This window comes from Nanorana parkeri, unplaced genomic scaffold, assembly GCF_000935625.1.
Source record: "Nanorana parkeri isolate BGI_ZX_2015 unplaced genomic scaffold, ASM93562v1 scaffold313, whole genome shotgun sequence".
NCBI lineage: Eukaryota > Metazoa > Chordata > Amphibia > Anura > Dicroglossidae > Nanorana > Nanorana parkeri.
In genome coordinates, this window is record NW_017306581.1 from 1,256,147 (window position 1) to 1,274,822 (window position 18,676).

At 43.2% G+C, this 18,676-nt stretch overlaps 1 protein-coding gene across 1 annotated transcript in view; it reads left to right on the forward strand.

Annotated features, from left to right (window-relative positions):
- Positions 1–2,559: 2,559 nt before the first annotated feature.
- The window catches only part of CUNH10orf67 (chromosome unknown C10orf67 homolog), a 94,373-nt gene continuing 78,256 nt past the window's right edge, over positions 2,560–18,676 (forward strand). Inside the window, exons 1-5 of the mRNA XM_018557951.1 lie at positions 2,560–2,642; positions 4,268–4,388; positions 6,506–6,649; positions 9,123–9,197; positions 11,355–11,519. Of these exons, the coding sequence (XP_018413453.1) occupies positions 2,560–2,642; positions 4,268–4,388; positions 6,506–6,649; positions 9,123–9,197; positions 11,355–11,519 (588 nt within the window). The remainder of the gene's footprint in view (positions 2,643–4,267; positions 4,389–6,505; positions 6,650–9,122; positions 9,198–11,354; positions 11,520–18,676) is intronic.

Here is an 18,676-nt window from a genome sequence, read left to right on the forward strand (position 1 = left end):
TCCTGGCGGGGATTCTTCCTTCCACTGTTCTGTATTGCTCTGACTGCAAAGACTTGTCCCTCCTCAGGTATCCTGCCTCAGAGCTTCATGCCAAACTACAAATCAATCAAGAAATGTTTATAAAACAAGGATAGGAAATATTTTTAGATGAAACATGTCAGTCAGATTATACAGAATACAGTAATTGTATGTAATATTTTGAAAAAAAGTCTCATTGTTTGGAATCAGGACATTTCCAGATACAAGTATTCAAACTCTGCAACTGGTTGTGGAAATTAGGGGTAATTGCGCCATACACATAGCACTTTTCAGGCAATTCGAACAAGCTGTTGATTGCCAATATGAAAGTACAAAAGTAAACTACCATTGATGAATTTGATTGAGTGGCAAAATTCAGTAATTTCTATACATGGATATAGATTTATGACATTTAAAGGAGAACTATTGGGAGAGTAAAATGTACTCTTCCCAATACTTAGAGCCAGCGTGTGACTGCAGCTGTCACACGTCGGCTCTATAGATCAAGAGCTGATCACTCAGCTCACGGTCTTCTCCCTGCAGAGAGCAGTGACTGTCAGTCACTGCTCCCTGCAGGGATTCCCCCCCCCCCCTTCCCCCCCTGTTCTCCCAGTGCTCATTGGAGGGACAGAAGGGGGAGGGGGTGGGCACAGCTAGCACTGCCTCTACGGAGGCAGAGCCAGCTGTCAATCAGGCAGTGTGGTGGATACCTACAATATTGTCCGGATCTTATCTGGTTGTAGCGCAGCTCTGCGCTGTCAGCATAAAGTGTGGGCAATTGCCCACTATATGCTGACTTAGGGTCACAGCAGGAAATAGTATATGTCCTCCTGTGACCCAAAAGAGAACTAAGGCCACAAAAAATTAAAATATTATTGCAATTGTAAAGACATTGGTCAAAAGCAGGAACTCCATCAACAGTATGATAGACGTTGATAGATTTTCTTCCATGTTTGAGATTTCTTACTCAGTGGTTGATCATAAATAGTGGATAATTCATTTGATTCAGCAGGGTTATCTTCCTAAAGCTGGCCATGTACTGTTAGAATTTTGTTCGAAATCATAGGTCAGAGCATTCGATCTCGCCTTCACTGAGCCAGCTAATTTTGTTCCAAAGCCATTAAAAATTTCGCCCAGACCGGCTACTAAAATGGAATCCCGCATGTACTAAATGGGTTTCGTTCACACCTAGCACATGCACATTACAATATGTATGAGTATTCTTGAAAATCATTCATGATTAGAATTTCCCTCCTCCTTTCCTTTCCTTTGTGCTTGATTATGTCTAGGGGGACACTATTAAAGCTGCTTTACTTACCTGAGCCACCCTCCCGCCATCTGTGTCCAGGCTGCTAAACCGGTCCCAGCAGTCTCTTCTCCCCTTCACTCTGGTGGTCTAAGGACCGCTGGCATTATTACATCTTATGCAGGTCCATTGACCTGCATTAGGCATTCGGACGCAGAGGGAGCAAACAAGTGAGCATTGACTGCCGCGGTAGTTGGGATCAGCTAAGTAATACCCCAGGAAAAAACAAGCGCCTAACCCTTGCAATGCGGGGGTACCCCCCAATGCAAGGGTCATTTTTTTTCTTTGCCTGGTGACGGGCGTTAAAGGAGAACTATGAGGTGAGTGTTTTACACTCATTCACATAGTTAGAGCCTAAGTGTGACATTGAAACTGTCACACATCGGCTCTATTAATCGGGAAGTGAGCGAACACATACCGTCGCTCGCCAACTTCCCGATCATCTGCCTGCAGTGAGCGGTGACTTACAGTCTTACTTACTTACAGTCACCGCTCCCCGCAGAGATTCCCCCTTCCCCTCTCTTATCCTCCAGCTCTGATTGGGGGAACGGACAGGGAAGGGGGTGGGCACAGTTGGCTCCGCCTCTAAATAGGTAGAGTTCTTTGTCAATCAGCCACCTGGGTGGATCTCAACAGTATTGTTGGGATCCGTCCCGGCTGCGGCACTCTCAGTATATAGCGAGCAGTAGCCTGCTATATACTGAACTTTGGGTCACGGAAGGAGGTTAGTATACGTCCTCCCGTAACCCTAAAGAGAATTATGGGATGGTTACCCCCATAGTTCTCTTTTAAAGAAAACATTTTCATAGTTATCTGCACATCAAGAGGGACAGCAGAGGCGGAAAGAAGAATGTGGTTCCAAATGAGGGACAGTTGGGAGGTATGCAAATCATACCACAGCCTGGATAAATGAAACCTTCACACACATTTAATTGATTGTTGTAGTTTTTTTTATATTTGCATGTAAAATGGAATCTTAATTTAGACTCAACTGCTGTGAAACCTTGTTTCTTCCTTGTTTCCGCTCCTCCTCCCACCATGACTTTTGCAAGAGTCCCAGGCTGCACAGCAACCCCCCACACACTGATCACCCCTTCCACTAACAGGGAGATTCGCTTCTGATCTCCTAAAGATGGCTGCGGCTGTGTCGTCAGAGTGGAAGTGTCACTTCCTCCGGCGCTGGTTGTTATGGTGATAGAACGCTGAGAACTTTGTTCTGGGAGAGTTGGATCAGTATGGATCTGTGCGGGACATCGGGGATCGTCTGCGGGGATGAGGAGGAGGCTGTGGCAGCGTATGTGCGGGAGATCCAGATCAGGTATTCCGATCGTTAGGAGGGCTGATTGATAAACTGCACAACTACATCACTGACCGGCCGACTTTATACAATGCATACACATGACATGAGATCTATCAAAGGCTTTTCAGAAAGAAAAACTATGAACGATGATAGAAAGGTTTTGCATAGAGACAAAGTGCAGGAGATGCTTCACCCTGGATTCCTGCACGGATCTAGAAGAAATACACAAAGCATCCTATGCTCCTCAGTGCCATCTATTTAGTAGTTCTGCATGAATGTCATTCGCCCAGCTATATCCTGAGTGTAAGATTTGAAAATCAGCCCTCAATGATTCAAATAAGGATACATATGCCTTTTGTATTTAGACAATATTTGCTTATCCCGGAGTTCAGCTTTAATTTAAATGTAGCTGGTATAAGTATACCATTGGTGTTCTGCTGTCCTTGCTTTGTCCCATCAACAGGCTGCAGCATGGCAGTGACACCACTTCATTGCTTAACTGTAATAGACATAAAGGTGTCACCCTACTGGCCAATCCTTGTGGTAGAGGTATCTGCATTAGAAGACTGGCCAAGCACAATCACATATCATTTGGCAGTTCACAAAGTTGTATTTTTTAGCATAGTTTTTAGCTATTTGACTGGAGTTCAGCTGACTGTATCTGCTATATAATATAGTAGGTCAAGGTTGGAGTTCAGATGAAGGTATCTGCTATATAATATAGTAGGTCAAAGTTGGAGTTCAGATGAAGGTATCTGCTATATAATATAGTAGGTCAAGGCTGGAGTTCAGATGAAGGTATCTGCTATATAATATAGTAGGTCAAAGTTGGAGTTCAGATGAAGGTATCTGCTATATAATATAGTAGGTCAAAGTTGGAGTTCAGATGAAGGTATCTGCTATATAATATAGCAGGTCAAGGCTGGAGTTCAGATGAAGGTATCCGCTATATAATATAGTAGGTCAGGGCTGGAGTTCAGACGAAGGTGTCTGCGATAAATTGTGTATACAATGAGTGGCCAGATTATTATGACCACCCCATCAGTACTTCATTGGGCCACGAGATGACTCCACGAGATGACTTTGTTGGGCCGCCTCGTGACTCCACGAGATGTTGAAAGGTGATGCGAGGAATCTGACACTGCACTGTTGCCCTTCTGTTGCCCTACTGTTGTCTTGCCACTCTCCGTTCTGCCCTAACATTGACTAGTCGGTGACGGCCACAATTCGCACATTCAGACCCAGATTTTCGGCTGACAGTCCAGTCTTTAAACATTTTAAAAACAGCTGCTCTTGAACATTTAACGGATTGGCTCTGTGCGCCAACAATCATCCCGCGTTCAAAGGCTGTTAAGTCGCGTTGTTTCCCGGTATCTTCAGAAACAAATCACTTCTACTGTTGTGGTAAACAACCTGCTTCCCTATTTATAATGGTCTGGCTCTCTAGCAACTTCAGCGCGAAATTATAGCTAATTATAGCTAAGTTACCTACAAACGTCAGGTGGTCATAATAATCTGGCCACTCAGTGTATATAGTAGGTCATTCATTTGCCCATCTGAATACAATCTGACATCTGGTGATGATACTATTGACATTACTGATATTTGGACATTGAACTGTAACAGTATTTGTTTCTTTGCAGTCACACAATCTCAGCGCAGCTTAGAGTGGGGAACTTTGAATCGGACTGCGCAACACAGACAGACATCACAGAAATCTGGGAATTGAATGAGCTGAGAAATTTGATACAAACGCTGACACAGGTCAGATCTTTCTTTAATTCAAAGTATATCTTTTTATTTTTCATTTTAGATGGAAAAGGAGATGGTAAAAACCTATTTCTTTAAACAGACAATATAGAAGAAAAATATATAACACAAATAAATAAGAAACAACCAAAAACAACATATACATAAAAAAAAAATATGTGCATATGGTGGAAGTAAAAGGGTTAAAGGGGAAGAATGGGACTTAACAAGAGTACTTGACTCCCAGAATGGATCATTTTACAGGTGAAACTAGAATAATTAGAATATCGTGCAAAGTTCATTTATTTCACTAATGCAACTTAAAAAGTGAAACTAATATATGAGATAGACTCATTACATGCAAAGCAAGATAATTCAAGCCGTGATTTGTCATAATTGTGATGAGTATGGCTTACAGCTCATGAAAACCCCAAGAACCCCAAATCCACAACCTCAAAAAAGTAGATTATTACATGCAATCAATAAAACAAGGATTGTACATAGAACAATATCGGACCTCTGAAAAGTACAAGCATGCATATGTACTCAGTACTTGGTTTGGGCCCCTTTTGCAGCACTTACTGCAATTACTTTTGCACGATATTCTAATTATTCGAGTTTCACCTGTATAACACCACCTTCTGTATAAGACAATAAAATATTATAAAATAAAAAATAATAATGGCCTCTGAAGAAACACAGCCCATGTCCTCTTCCATTGGTGGTCAGTGGTGAAGTGTCTCCTTACACTGTATGACAGTTGTAGACAGGAGATGAATCTGCCCTTGCGCACCTCAGGAGGAGCTCTAGGATTCCACAGAACCCTGGATAACAAAGGCTGATCTAAGCATAAAAGTGTTATGAAAATGTATAAAAAAATTGTTTGAGGGTATAAGTGCTTACCCCCTGTTCCCAAAAATGTGAACATGTACAAAAATAAACTTATCTAATGTTGTGTGTTGTACTTTTCAAATTAATTACTACATGATTGGTGATGCACTCTGCTATCTTGTATTACAAGGACACATCCTATGAATATTGCAGCTGATACTAAGGAAATACTAATATGAACGTTGTAGCAAAGTGTCTCTGGTGGATGTCTGTGACCTCATTTAAAGTGGAAGTAAAGTGATTGGAAAGAAGAACAAAAAGCCCCACCACCCCGCCCCACAGCTTTTAGCGATAATGTGCTTGTTTGCACAGCATTATGGCGGTTTTACCTGCCAAAGTGATCCCCTCCAGTGCTGTGCTTCTCACTCGTCAGCACTTGCTTCTTCGTCCCAGTCTTCTCCATGGGGTTTGAGTCTTAGGCTATTTGATTGGCTGGGCCCCGATGGTGCAACTTATGTACATGCACACACAAAATACTTCAGCTCGGCATGCCGAGCCTGTGCAATGAGATGCACATGTGTGGCTCAGTATACAGGAAAAACAAAATTGCTGACAGGCAGAAAAAAAACTTTAATGGCAAAATAGATTTAACCTTAATAGTCTCTTCTGTCATAAAAAAACCTGCCTATCAGTAATTTGTTTTTACTTCACTTTAACACTTTTACTCCTTTTTAACTTCGAATACATATAGACAAACATTTATTATGCACTATATTGCTTTGAGTTCATATCTAGTTTTAGTCTAGTCATGTTTATTTTAAATGTTTTTAAGTCTTTGCTACCTTGGGAGGCATGTACAGAGGATACGGGGGAATCAGCAATACTGAGATGAATTTTAAAGTGAATGTTAAAGTGGCAATAGTTTATCATATACTGTGCTTTAGCAAACAAATGTCATTTAGTTATTATTATTATTATTATACAGGATTTATATAGCGCCAACAGTTTGCGCAGTGCTTTACAATATAAAGAGGACATTACAATCGTAATACAATTCAAGACAAGATGGTAAGGAGGGCCCTGCCCCTGAGGGCTTACAATCTAAAAGGGAGGGGGAAGTGATACATGAGGAGGAAGCTGTGTGGGGATGAATTGTTTGAGAATGTGATGGATGTGTGTGGTTAGTTAGGGGTGGGATAGGCTTCCCTGAAGAGATGAGTCTTAAGATTTGGTTAAGGTTTACACCTACTTTAGGACAATACATGACTCCTGACTTACTGTCTAACTTTGCCTTTCCCCAGTCTCTTGGAACAGTGAAGAAAGAAGTTGTAGTCCAGAAGACTCTTTTGCAAGGAGAATATGAACAGAAGATTCAAGCTCATGCTTTGGAACTTTATAATCGTATGAATGATACCATAAGCGATGTGGAGACCGTTCATAAAAAGGTACCACCAGCCTTTACTCTGCAGCCAACCCAGAGTTCATTCTAAAGCTGGCCATACATCTGTAGATTTTCGATCGGAAATTTTCGTTGCTGCCAAGAACCCTTGTTCGATTCTAGCTCTAATACCCCGCAGTAAACCAACTTCAAAACATATTTCCGTTTGGCGACATTAAACCAAAACCCACTTTTTTTTTTTTTACCAGGGCTGGAGGAGCTGGGTAGGTTTCAAGATTGGACAAAGGCGGGGTTAGGGATTGTGTGTCTGTAGTAGGATTTGGTAGATTTGAGAAGTTGCAAAAGAGCGCCAATCTTCCCACCTTAGAAATCTTTAGGTATCTCCAGATGAGGAGCTTCATTAACACAATGGCTCCAAAAGATAAAGAAGCATGGAAGTTAACTGATTTTGAGAAAAGATGTTTCCAGAACCCAGGGGATAAAGGATCAATTTCCTTTGTTTATGATATAATGATGAAGCGGCATGACACGCCTATGAAGTTGTAGATAGGGAAACCGGGGAGAGAATTAGGGGGCAAGTTGGAAGAAAAGGCGTGGTCCCAGATAAGGAACTCTATAACGCATTGTTCAGTAAATACTTCAGCAATTGAGACGAATTATACATTTTTAACGCAATGGTACAGTATATGGTCCCCCCAGAGAATGGCTAGATTTGGAGGGGTAATTTTCCCCTAACTGCTTTAGATGTTTCCGAATATCGGGAACTTTCTTGCATACAGTATGGGAATGCCCAAAATGAAGGCGGTTTTGGAGAGGGGTATACCATTTAGTTTATACAGTTTTGGGAAACACTGTTGAATCAAAGACCGAAATGATGCCCATGAGCGCAATCTAAATTAATAACATTCATATTCACTGCGGCTAAACAAGTGCTGAGGAAGGCATGGAACAGTGACATTCCAAAGATACAACAACAAGTTAAACCAAAAATCACGTGGTATGAAATAAATGAAAAGTTATGGGCAGTTACCAATGAAAGTTAAACATTTTTAAAAGATATGGAAACCCTGGTTGGAAAATTACATTTCACAGGCAGTTAGATGAGACTATTGATAGAAGGATTAGAATGCTGGTCTTTCCATCTTGGTGTGGGGGGTAGAGAGATTTGAATGTGTTGTATTTGTTTATATTTTTGTCTTTTTTTCCTTTTTGGGGTATTTTGTAGAAAGGGGAATAATGTTTATGCATTGTTTAATGATAAAAGGAACAATGTAAGGTGGTTAATTTGTTTTTTAGTATGTATATATATTTGATTAGGAAAAAAAATAAAAAGAAATTGAAAAAAAAAAGTAAGGTAGGGTTATAATAACCCATGTCAGCTTTTTTGCCATCTGTGTCCCATTAGGGAGTAGATATGTGCGATTCGTTTTGTCCAAATCGAAATTCGGACGAAATTTCGGAGATTCGGATGTATCCGAATTACAGATATAACGAATGCAAACGAATCCAAATTTCCGATTCCACTGTAGTGCCTTAAAGCGGTAGTCTGTATGAAATTTTGTTTGCTGGATGAAATTTAGTTGCAGCAAAGTGACATTTTAGAAGAAAATTTAATTTTTTCCCCCCCTCAAATGCCACTTTGCTGCAGCGAACGAACAAAACGAAATTTTGTACAGATTACCGCTAACGAATTTCATCTGAATTGCGAAACGAATTGAATTTCGGACCCGAATCCCGAAAAACAAAATAACGCAAAATCCGAATCAAAACAAAACTAATTTTTTGCCAGTGCACATGTCTATTAGGGAGATTGATCTTCAATTCTTGTCTGATAACCACATCAGAAAGTAAAAGGAAATCCCACCAAAGAGAAGAAAATCTCTGGTGGTCAGCAGAGTAACCAGAATTAGTGTCCCTATTGGAGGACTTCCCATGTATTCTTGTTCTGATGAAAACCCAAAATTTGGGATTATCTTTAACTTTCAGTGATGATGTTCACAAATAGAGAGGGTGAATCTCCCCAGCAGGGACACAAACAGCAATATAATTCTATCCAAATCCAAAAAATAGAGTTTGGCTTCAGTTGCACTTTAAATAATCCAGATATTTTACAATAAACAATGGAATCACAAGCTGTAATTTTCATACATTATGTCATCTGTTGTATAAGTTACATAGTTACATATAGTATTTGAGGTTGAATAAAGGCACAGGTCCATCAAGTTCAATGTGTGTGTGTGTATATAAGTCCCGGTGTGGTCTTAGTTTTTAAGAGTACCTGTACCCCTGTATGTTACGGTCTCTGAGGATGTTATCTAATTGATTTTATGAATCAATACTCTCTGCAGATACCACTGCTTGTGGCAGAGAGTTCCAAAATGTAACCGCTCTGACTGAGAAGAAGCCTACGCCCTTTGTGGTTAAATCTTTTCTCCACCAATTTTAGGTGGTGGCTTCTAGTCTTTGTTATTGCTATTTGTTATTCTTTAACCTGTGATTTCTGTTTGTCTCCTTTACAGAAATTATTCACCCTCAGAAAAAGTTACCAGCAGCAGCTGACGAACGCTCTCGCTGTAATAAGATCAAGCTATGAGGTGAGCGTATTGTATTCTGTGTAATATAGAACAACCCCAATGTTATTTCATTCTTGTACTGTGAAATAATCATTTGTGTTAGTTATTCCTCGATAACCTGGAAAGTGTATTCCCACTGCATATGCATATGACAATACTCCCATCTTCTGCCAGAAAGATCCAGCATAAAAGATATGCTTTTATGTGTGTACAATGTTTAGAGGAGGATGCACGTAAAATATAAAATTATTCTATTGGCTAGAATGTTCATTTATTGTAGCCACTAAAATAAATAGATAAATATTTGGGATGCACCGATATATCGGCCCCCGAAACATATCGGCCGAAAATGGCACTTTTGGCAAAATGCAGAAAGTTCCATTTTCTGGCCGATACAGCGGCGCATCCATTTTTTCTCTCCTCCCCGCTGGGCGCTGCTCTGTGTCCCAGCGGGGAGGAGAGAACCTTTCACAGGCGGCCGAGCACTGCGGGTGGAGAGCGCTGTGAGCGGCCGGCGTCTCTCCTCCCTCCACCGCTTAGCCTCCTGTCACAGATCAGAGGAGAGCGGTGTGTGGGCGGAGACAGCCAGTGCTGTCATAGGAGGTTGCGCTCTCCTCCCACCCAGCCTCCTGTGACAGCGTGTCAGAGAGGAGAGCGAGAGCAAACACTCAGCGATCAGTGATTGCTGAGTGTTTGTAGATCATTGAGGACATATTATGTTTACTATATCCTCAATTATGAATGGATGGGAAGTGATCTACATCACCTCTACATCACCTCCTGTTCATTCATGATTGTGGTCATAGTAAACATACTCTGTCCTCATGGTATAAATGAACAGGAACACTCAGTGTAGAGGATTCCTGTTCATTTATAACAGGGGCTGCAGAAAAAGAGATTGACGACAGAGTGTCCTCAATCTCTTTTTCTATTTTAAAAGGGAAATATCAGGGGTCTGTTTAGACCCCCAATATTTCCCTGAAGCCCCTAAAAGTAAAGTAAAAAATAAAAATATTTAATAAAAATGAATAAATAAATAAAAATAAAATATAAAAAAATAAAAAGTTTATAAAACATAAATAAAATGTTAAAAGAATTTGAAAAAGTTAGAATAAAAAATATTTTCGGTTTCGGCCTGACATTTTTTTCATTTCGGTTTTGAAATGTTCATTTTGGTGCACCTCTAATAAATATAGTGTATGTTTACGTGTGTAAATTATGCCAGTAAGCTCCTCCTAGAACCCAGGTTTGTGACATTTTATTTTTATGCCCCTGAATGCTGCTCTAAAATGGATATCTAAATGCCGCAATGTGCGTGGACACATTGGCTAACATAGAGGCATAAAAATGTTTTTTTTTTCTGCCCTTGTGCATGAAGCCTAAGCCATGAATAGGATCCAAGGGTCACTGACAATAACACCACAGGGTCAGTTTTATAAAAAAAAGCAGTGTAAAGAAGTACATCTATACCTGAGGTTGGCAAACTTTGGTGCTCTAGCTGCGGTAATACTACATATCCCTCTGCCTCTAGGAAATTATTCCTGTGGCTATGAGAGTCTTGCAATTTCTAATGGAATTTGTAGTTTCACCGCAGCTGGAGGGCTGAAGTTTGGGTACCCCTGATCTATACTAACCTTTTCGCCGGTCTGTGTCTTGAAACTTTACAGATTCACTGCTGCCCAGGTGCTACAGATATTCACACTCTGCTAGGTATGTGAATACATCTCCCCCTGTCACATGCTCTATTTGCTCTTGCTGGCTTACAAGTCGCACGTTTATTAACCTTACACACAATAATGAGTTCTAGGAACAACAACTGCTAATTGACGCCAGCAAATCCCATTCATGCCCACCAGTGTGACTATTTCACCTGTGCAAGTGAGGACATTAGGCTCAATTCCCAAACCTTTAACACCAGGCTAAGGCACTAAGCTGACTATCATGTTCAATTTTCTTTGGACTCAACTGTCACTTTATTTTAAATATAAGGATACCTATCCTGGTGTGTTAGCTTTGTGAATTGAGTCTGCTGTGAAAATCACTATTGGCCTAGGCTTAGTCCCACCCCATCTCCCCAGGTTCTCATGCTTGTGTTTCAAACCTGCAAGTATTTGGTTGCAGAAGAGCATAAACTTGGTATTCATAGGTATATTATTTACAACACATGTTTCTCAACAGAATCATTATAATGGGATCTCAGGAACACAGAAAAGCCACGAAATGCATGAAGCTGATTCTGCAAAAATCCAAACATTGCGAAGAAAGCTTGATGAAAAAGATCTACTTATTCAGTCACTGGAAGCACAGATATTACAGATGGAGGAGATGGAACAGCCTAAACAGGTATGTGTGTGTGTATATGTGTATAATACAGAATGACCAGCGTTCTATCTTTAACTCACTCGCAACGGCCAAAAAGGGGGCGGGGAAAAATTGCGGCTGACATGAGGAGGAGCCAGGAAAGGAAAATAACGGAAAGGTAAGTATACAATTTTCCGTATTCCTGGCTCCCTCCTCATGTCAGCCTACGATGGGATTTAAAAGCAATGACTAGGGAGGGAACAACCCCCAAAAACAATCAAAAACCAGAAAACTGCAAAAATATACATTTTAATGAGAAAGAGCAGCTGTCAGAACTGCTACTCCCATGGAGACTTCGGCCCCAAATCTAACATCCAGCTTATAATGCAGCATAAACGTGTTTGGCGTCTTCCAGCTTGCCGCCCTGCAGATGGTATCCACCGACACCTACGCATAGGTTGCCCAGGAAGCCGCCATCGCCCTCGTGGAATGAGCCTTTAAGTCCTGGGGAGGGGAAAGACCCGCAACCCTATAAGCCAACAAAATGGTCCTCACTATCCATGATGAAAGGATTCTTGGCCCGAAAAACAAACAAATTCTTCTCCTTCCGAAAAGATGCAGTCCTCTGCAAGTACGCAGCAATATTCTCCACCAGGTCTAACTTCTTCCACTGCACCTCATCCACCTCTGAACTTGCTGATGCGGGAAACGAGAAGAGCTCGATTTCCCATGGAAACTTGATGACACCTTTGGAAGGAAGGAAGGAACTGGCCTTAGTAGGATACTGTTAGGAAGCTGAACACAGAACGGCTCCTCCATAGACAGGGCGTGCAACTCCGAGACTCTGCGAGCTGAGGCAATAGCCAACAGGAAAGTCATCCTCAGGGTAAGATGCCACAGATAACAAGATTGTATAGGATCAAATGGATCCTGCATGAGGGACTTTAATACTAGCGGGAGATCCCATTTGGGAAAGAATGCCTTCCGAGGCAGCCGAATCTTCCCTACTGCCTTCAGAAACTGCACCACCAATGGATTAGCCGACCACTTCCGTCCTGTCAAGGCCGTGAGCGCCGAAACGTGTACCTTCAGTGTGTTGAAGCTTAACCCCGCATCCAAGCCCTTCTGCTGAAACTCCAAGAGTCTGCACACCGGAGGGTCAGAAGGTTCGAAATCAGTTTGGTTTGCCATCTCGATAAATCTGGACCATATTCGGGAATATGTCGCATTAGTCGACCCCTTGCTGGCCCTCAAGAGGGTTTGGATCACTGATTCTGTGATCTGCAAGCCCTCTAACCGATTCCTTTCAGCCTCCAAGCCATAAGGTGTAAGCTGGCCAGGTTCGCGTGACGGAATCCCCCTTGTTCCAGAAGATCCGAGGTCAAGGGGAGAGGGAGTGGATCGACTACCCTCATCTGCCACAACAAAGGGAACCAAGGACGTCTTGGCCTAAATGGAAGGATCGCAATTGCGTCTACCTGCTTCCTCTAAATCTTGAGAAGCACCCTTAGGATCATGCAAAATGGTGGAAACACGTATACTAAGCGGAAGTTCCACCTTTGAGCTAGCGCATCCTGCACTAGTGCCCTGCGGTCGTATAGGCGAGAGAAGAATCTCGGAAGCCTGTGGTTCTCCGCCGTAGCCATCAGATCGACGTTCGGTTGGCCCCAGAGACTGAAAATTGGAGTCCGAACAGAATGGCTCAGGGCCCATTCGTTGTGGTCCAGCAGCCTCCGACACAGTGTGTCCGCTTTGATATTTTCGGATCCTGGAAGGTAACAAGCCGTCAGATCCTGGAGGTTGTCCTCCGTCCACCGAAAGATCTTGGACGAAATCTTCAGCAGTTGCCAACTTCTGGTACCCCCTTGCCTGGAAACATAGGCCACGGCAGTCTTGTTGTCCGACATCACCTTGACAGGCCGCTGTCGAAGGATAGGGGGGAATGCCATCAGGGCCTCCAGAATTGCCGCCAATTCCAGAAGATTGGAACTCGTCAGAATCTGCCCCGTCCATGAAGCTTGCACCGTGTGCTGCCCGCACACCGCTCCCCAGCCTTTGCAGCTGGCATCGGTAGTGACAATTAGCCAGTCCACCTCCCCCAGAGGCTTGCCTGGCGAAAGGTTGGACGCATCCGTCCACCAAGCCAGAGATAGGCGAACCACTGTAGGAAGATGAATCTGCTGTGTAAGGGACAAGTGATTCCACTGATCCAAAAAATTTGCCTGGAATCGTCTTTTGTGCCATCTTGCCAAGGCACCACTGGTACTGTTGACTCCAGGAGGCCTAGAAAACTCATAGCCTGCCTCGCCGATAGCTTCGGAGTTCGTCTGAGTGCCCGGGCCTGCTCTTGGACTCGTAAAACCTTCCTCAAGGGAAGAAAAACTCTTGCCACCGAAGTATCAAACCGAATTCCCATGTATTCAAGATTTTGGGACGGAACCAAAGAACTTTTCTGTGCGTTTATCAGCTATCCAAACCTCGCCAGGGAGTGGAGCACCTGATCTCAATGTCTGCCAGCTTGACTGGCAGAGGAGGCGAAAAGCAGCAAGTCGTCCAGGTAATGATAGATCTGTATGCCAGATACCCGCAGAAGGGCTATGTGGACCGACAGAACTTTGGAAAAAGTCCTTGGGGCCGTGGACAGGCAAAGGGTAGACATCGAAATTGGAAGTGTCTGGTGCCCACCACAAAACGTAGGAAATGCTGGTGCCCCGGAAAGATAGGAATATGTAGGTAGGCTTCGGCCAGGTCTATGGAGATCATCCAGTGACCAGCTTTGACCAAAGCCAGAATGGTACCCAGAGACTCCGTCCTGAACGGCAACTGCTTGATGAATGTGTTCAAGAACTTCAGGTCCAAGAATGATCGGAACTTTCCCGACGCCTTCTTCACCAAGAACAAGGGGGCGTATACCCCAATGCCTCTTTCTGCTACCGGAACCGGAATTATGGCTCGAGAGTGCAGTAATTCGATGCTGTAATCCCGCAAGCAATTCCATTTCTCTGGACCATGACGGACAAGGGAGGTATTTTTGCAAATTCGATCTGGTAACCCCTCTGGATGATATCCAGGATCCATCTGTCGGTAATGTTGTCCGCCCATACCTCCCCGAAGAGAGAGAGCCTTGCTCCCACCGGAACTGAATGGGCGGGCAAGCTTTCAGAAGGTCTTCTCGCCCTGCTTGGCTCCAGCTGGGCCCTTTCCTATTGAAGACTTGGAGAAGGAATTCTGACCAGACCTCCAGGAGGGACGAAAAAACTCCTTCCCCGGGCTATAGGACCGTGCCTCCTTAAACTTGTCTCGTGAAAACCTCCCAGAACCAAATGACTGGCGCTGTTTCCGTCTATCCTGGGGCAGCAATCCCGACTTGTCGCCTGATACCCGTTTTGATTGCCTCCTCCAGGGTTTTGCCGAAGAGAAGCTTCCCGGAAAACGGAATTAAGCAAAGACTTTGTTTTGACGCTGCATCCGCGGTCCATTGTCTGAGCCACAGGGCCCTCCTTGCTGTTACTGAATGTAACATGGCTCTGGCCTCCAGCTTGATCTGGTCCACCGCTGCTTCTGCCACGAAGTCTGCCGCCAATCTCAGATTCCCGAACAAAGGAGATAATTCGGGAATATCCTCATCCGGATTGCACCGTACCTTCAAACGCGACACCCAAGACTGGACAGCGCGAGAAACCGAAGTCAGGGAGACTGCTGCTTTACAAGCTGCACCTGAGACCTGAAATAGCCTCTTTAAGTCTGACTCCAATCTTCGATCTATGGGGTCCCAAAAGGAGACCGAATCGTATATGGGGAAAACTATTTGTCTGGCCAATCGTTGCAAAGCTGCGTCCAGCTTGGCAACTGAGTCCAGGAACTCCACCTCACTCGTCTTAAAGGGATAAAGCTTTGCTACACTATTAGAGAAGGTTTGTCTCCTGTCAGCTCTTGCCCACTCCTCCTCGATCAGCTCCTTTATCTCGATTATAAAGTGAAAAGTTGGTAAATCTCTCTTCAGTTTGCGGAAAGTACTTCCTAAGTTTCTTAGGAGGAGACGAGGATTGTTCCCATCCAATCAATTCTTTCACCGCTTGAACCAGGACTGGCACCTTAGCAAAATCAAAAGTATACGCCGGTTCCTCCAGACCGCTGACCGTATCTTCTGCTGAAGAAGGATAAGCCGCCTGGCTCGATGGGATCTCCCCCTCCTCTGAAGCACTGGACAACCTTCTCCTCGAGGTAGAAGGCCTGGAGTGGCCGAACTCTCTCATACTCTGGGAAACGGCTTTTTGAATGTAGGAACGCACCTCTTTTGCCTCATGGTGTTTATCCTGCGCCACCTCTTTAAGGCAGTCTCTGCAGAGTCGCTTATTGGGCAGTGCTTTTACGCTACAAGACCAACAAGTCTGAATGGCAGATAGCCCCTTAGCCGGGTCTTTGGAAGAAGACCCACGACCCCTGGAATGACTCTCCCTCCTGGGCAAATGAGAGCGGTAATGCTTTTTAAACTTATGCTTTCTCGCCTTATGTCTGCTAGGGCGGGAAAATTCATCCTGGCTATGTGCCTCCTCCGAGGGTACCGCCGGGTCTCTTAGCGGGCTCCTTCCCCTGCAAGACCAAAAAGCCCATTTAGCACAATGCTCTCTTTGATTTTTTTTTTTTTCAACAGAACTTTAAAAAATCCTACCTTTCCATATTATAGGTGCTCCCCCTGGTGGGTCAAAAAAAATTACGATCTAAGCTGAGATCTACTTGCAATCTAACAGAACAGAGAGGAGAGAGAGAGACATATATAAGGAATCTTCCCCATCAAAGAGGGACGCCACTTGACGCTTCCTACTGCCCAGGAGAAGACCCCCCCCTTCCCGGCCGCCAATCGCAGAGCAGCCGGGAATTACGTCAGATGCTGAGGGGGAGGAGCCAACCCTCGTGTGAGGGTGGTCCTGTGGGGGGTCAAAAGGGCAGAGCTGACCTATTATAGGCTGACATGAGGAGGGAGACAGGAAATATATATATATTTATATATAACATATAGGGGCCTTTTTCTTGTGAATATTTGTGAATGTTTGTTTTGTGTAGATTATGGTAAAAGTGAACGCCCCTTATATATTGTTCCTTTTTAGGTTGAATGTATTGTGATGTAATACTGTATTATGGCCGCTAGATGGAGCTGAGGAGTATAGGAAATAAGTATGTTTATAAATAGACCCCATAGTGAGCACAGGAGATAAGTATGTTTATAAAGTTTAAATTAAAATATATTAAAATGTTTTGCTAATTCAAAATTAAGGTGCAACTGAAGCCAAAACCCTTATTTAAGTTTTGGATAGAGTGCTGCCTTTGTCTACGTTATGGAGATTCATCCTCTCTATTTGTCCTGATGACCACTATCACTAAAAGTGAAAGTCATTCCCAAATTTGAGCAAGAATAGATGGGAAATGTTCGAATGAGGACACTAGTTCTGGTGACCCTGCTGACCACCACAGATTTCCCTGACTTTGGCGGGATTAACTCTCACTTCTTGTTGCAACCATTGGACAGGAAGTGAAGGGAAATCTCCCCAATGGGACACACAGAGCAATATAGGAATTTTTGTAAATATTTTATTATATCATTTCACGTGACGACACAGAAGAAATACACTTTGCTTCAATGCAAAGTAATGAGTGTACAGCTTGTATATCAGAGTACATTTGCTGTCCCCTCAAAATGACTCAACACACAGCTATTAATGTCTAAACTGCTGGCAACAAAAGTGAGTACACCCCTAAGTGAAAATGGCCCAATTAGCCATTGACAGAGCTTTTCTTCTGTCTTTCCTATTATCACAACATATTTTGACTTTTTTTTTAGCCTGGTAATGAAACTACCAATCTGATCTATGAAATTTCACACACACAGTCATGTCACTTGCTTTGTCTTCAATAAGCTGTTCTATAATCTTATACAATTGCTCCCTCATGTGGTGAACAGTTGAAACTGCATCAGTGTGAACGTGCAAAGTAAACTTCAGGGAGGGCAAATTGACATCTAAAATGGCCACAGGAAAATTTTGCATTGTAATGCTTGAAAAGCTAAAATGTTAAAAAATAAAAATAAAAGTGGTTTCCCTGTCCATTTGCCTGGACCCATATTTGGAAGTTAAAGCTGAACTGCAGTCAAATATTCTAAAATGCCCCCCTCAAAAAAATGCCATAAAACATATTTATTTATTACAGTTATTTATATTGCGCCGACAATTTACACAGCGCTTTACATACTGCACATTCACATCAGTGCCTGCCCTCGAGGAACTTATAATCTAAGGTGCCTTTTGTGCACGCATACATACAGGGCCAATTTAAACAGGAGGTAGTAAACCGTCCAGCATGTCTATGGAGTGTGGAAGGAAACCAGAGTACACAGAGGAAACTCATGCAAGCACAGGAAGAACATGCGCACTCCATGCAATTTATTATAGGCTTAGTTCACCTTTTCAATAAAATTGCTTATGCATTCAAGCATATGCAGTGCATGCTCTCTCACCACAACTGCAGTTAGGCAGAACAGTTATGAGCAGGACTGCGCAATACAGCAGAGTCTGATTGCCTCCTATTGCTGACTCTCCCTCTCCCAGTCTGGGTCCTGCTGGGCAGAGGATTACAGAAAGCTGATGAAAATACAAGCTCAGCAACTTAAGCCAGGTGCCTTCAAAGGGTTAGTTCAGCTTTCTAATAACATTTCCCATACATTAAAAAACACTTCTTTTCAATGCCATATCTGTGGACTTGTGTGGCCACTCCTAAGTCTGCCTGAAAACTCCTAAAGTAACAGGCCGACCATTAAACATAAACCCCTGTGCCGTAGGAACGGGCTCTAATCCACATTCATAACCTGTGCATGCAAAGCTCTCTCTCTCTCACACTGTCCGCAGCATTCTAAGGATGCTAAGGATCCTTGAGTCATCATGTTCTATACACAGTGTAGAGGATGCAGGGATGCTGAGGGACAATGCCCTTGCTGCAGCAGAGGAGGAGACAGGCTTCAGGGACTGGAGTAGCAGCCAGCCAGCTCTGTGGTTCGGGTGAGTATAACTTTGTTATTTTAGACAAAAACAAGCACTTAAACCTTACAGTGCAGGGCTGGCCCCACTGAAAGGGTTAAAAACACTTTTGCCTGGTGTTCTGCTTTAATGATGACCACCATCCTTCATACCACTTCCTTATTGCTCAGG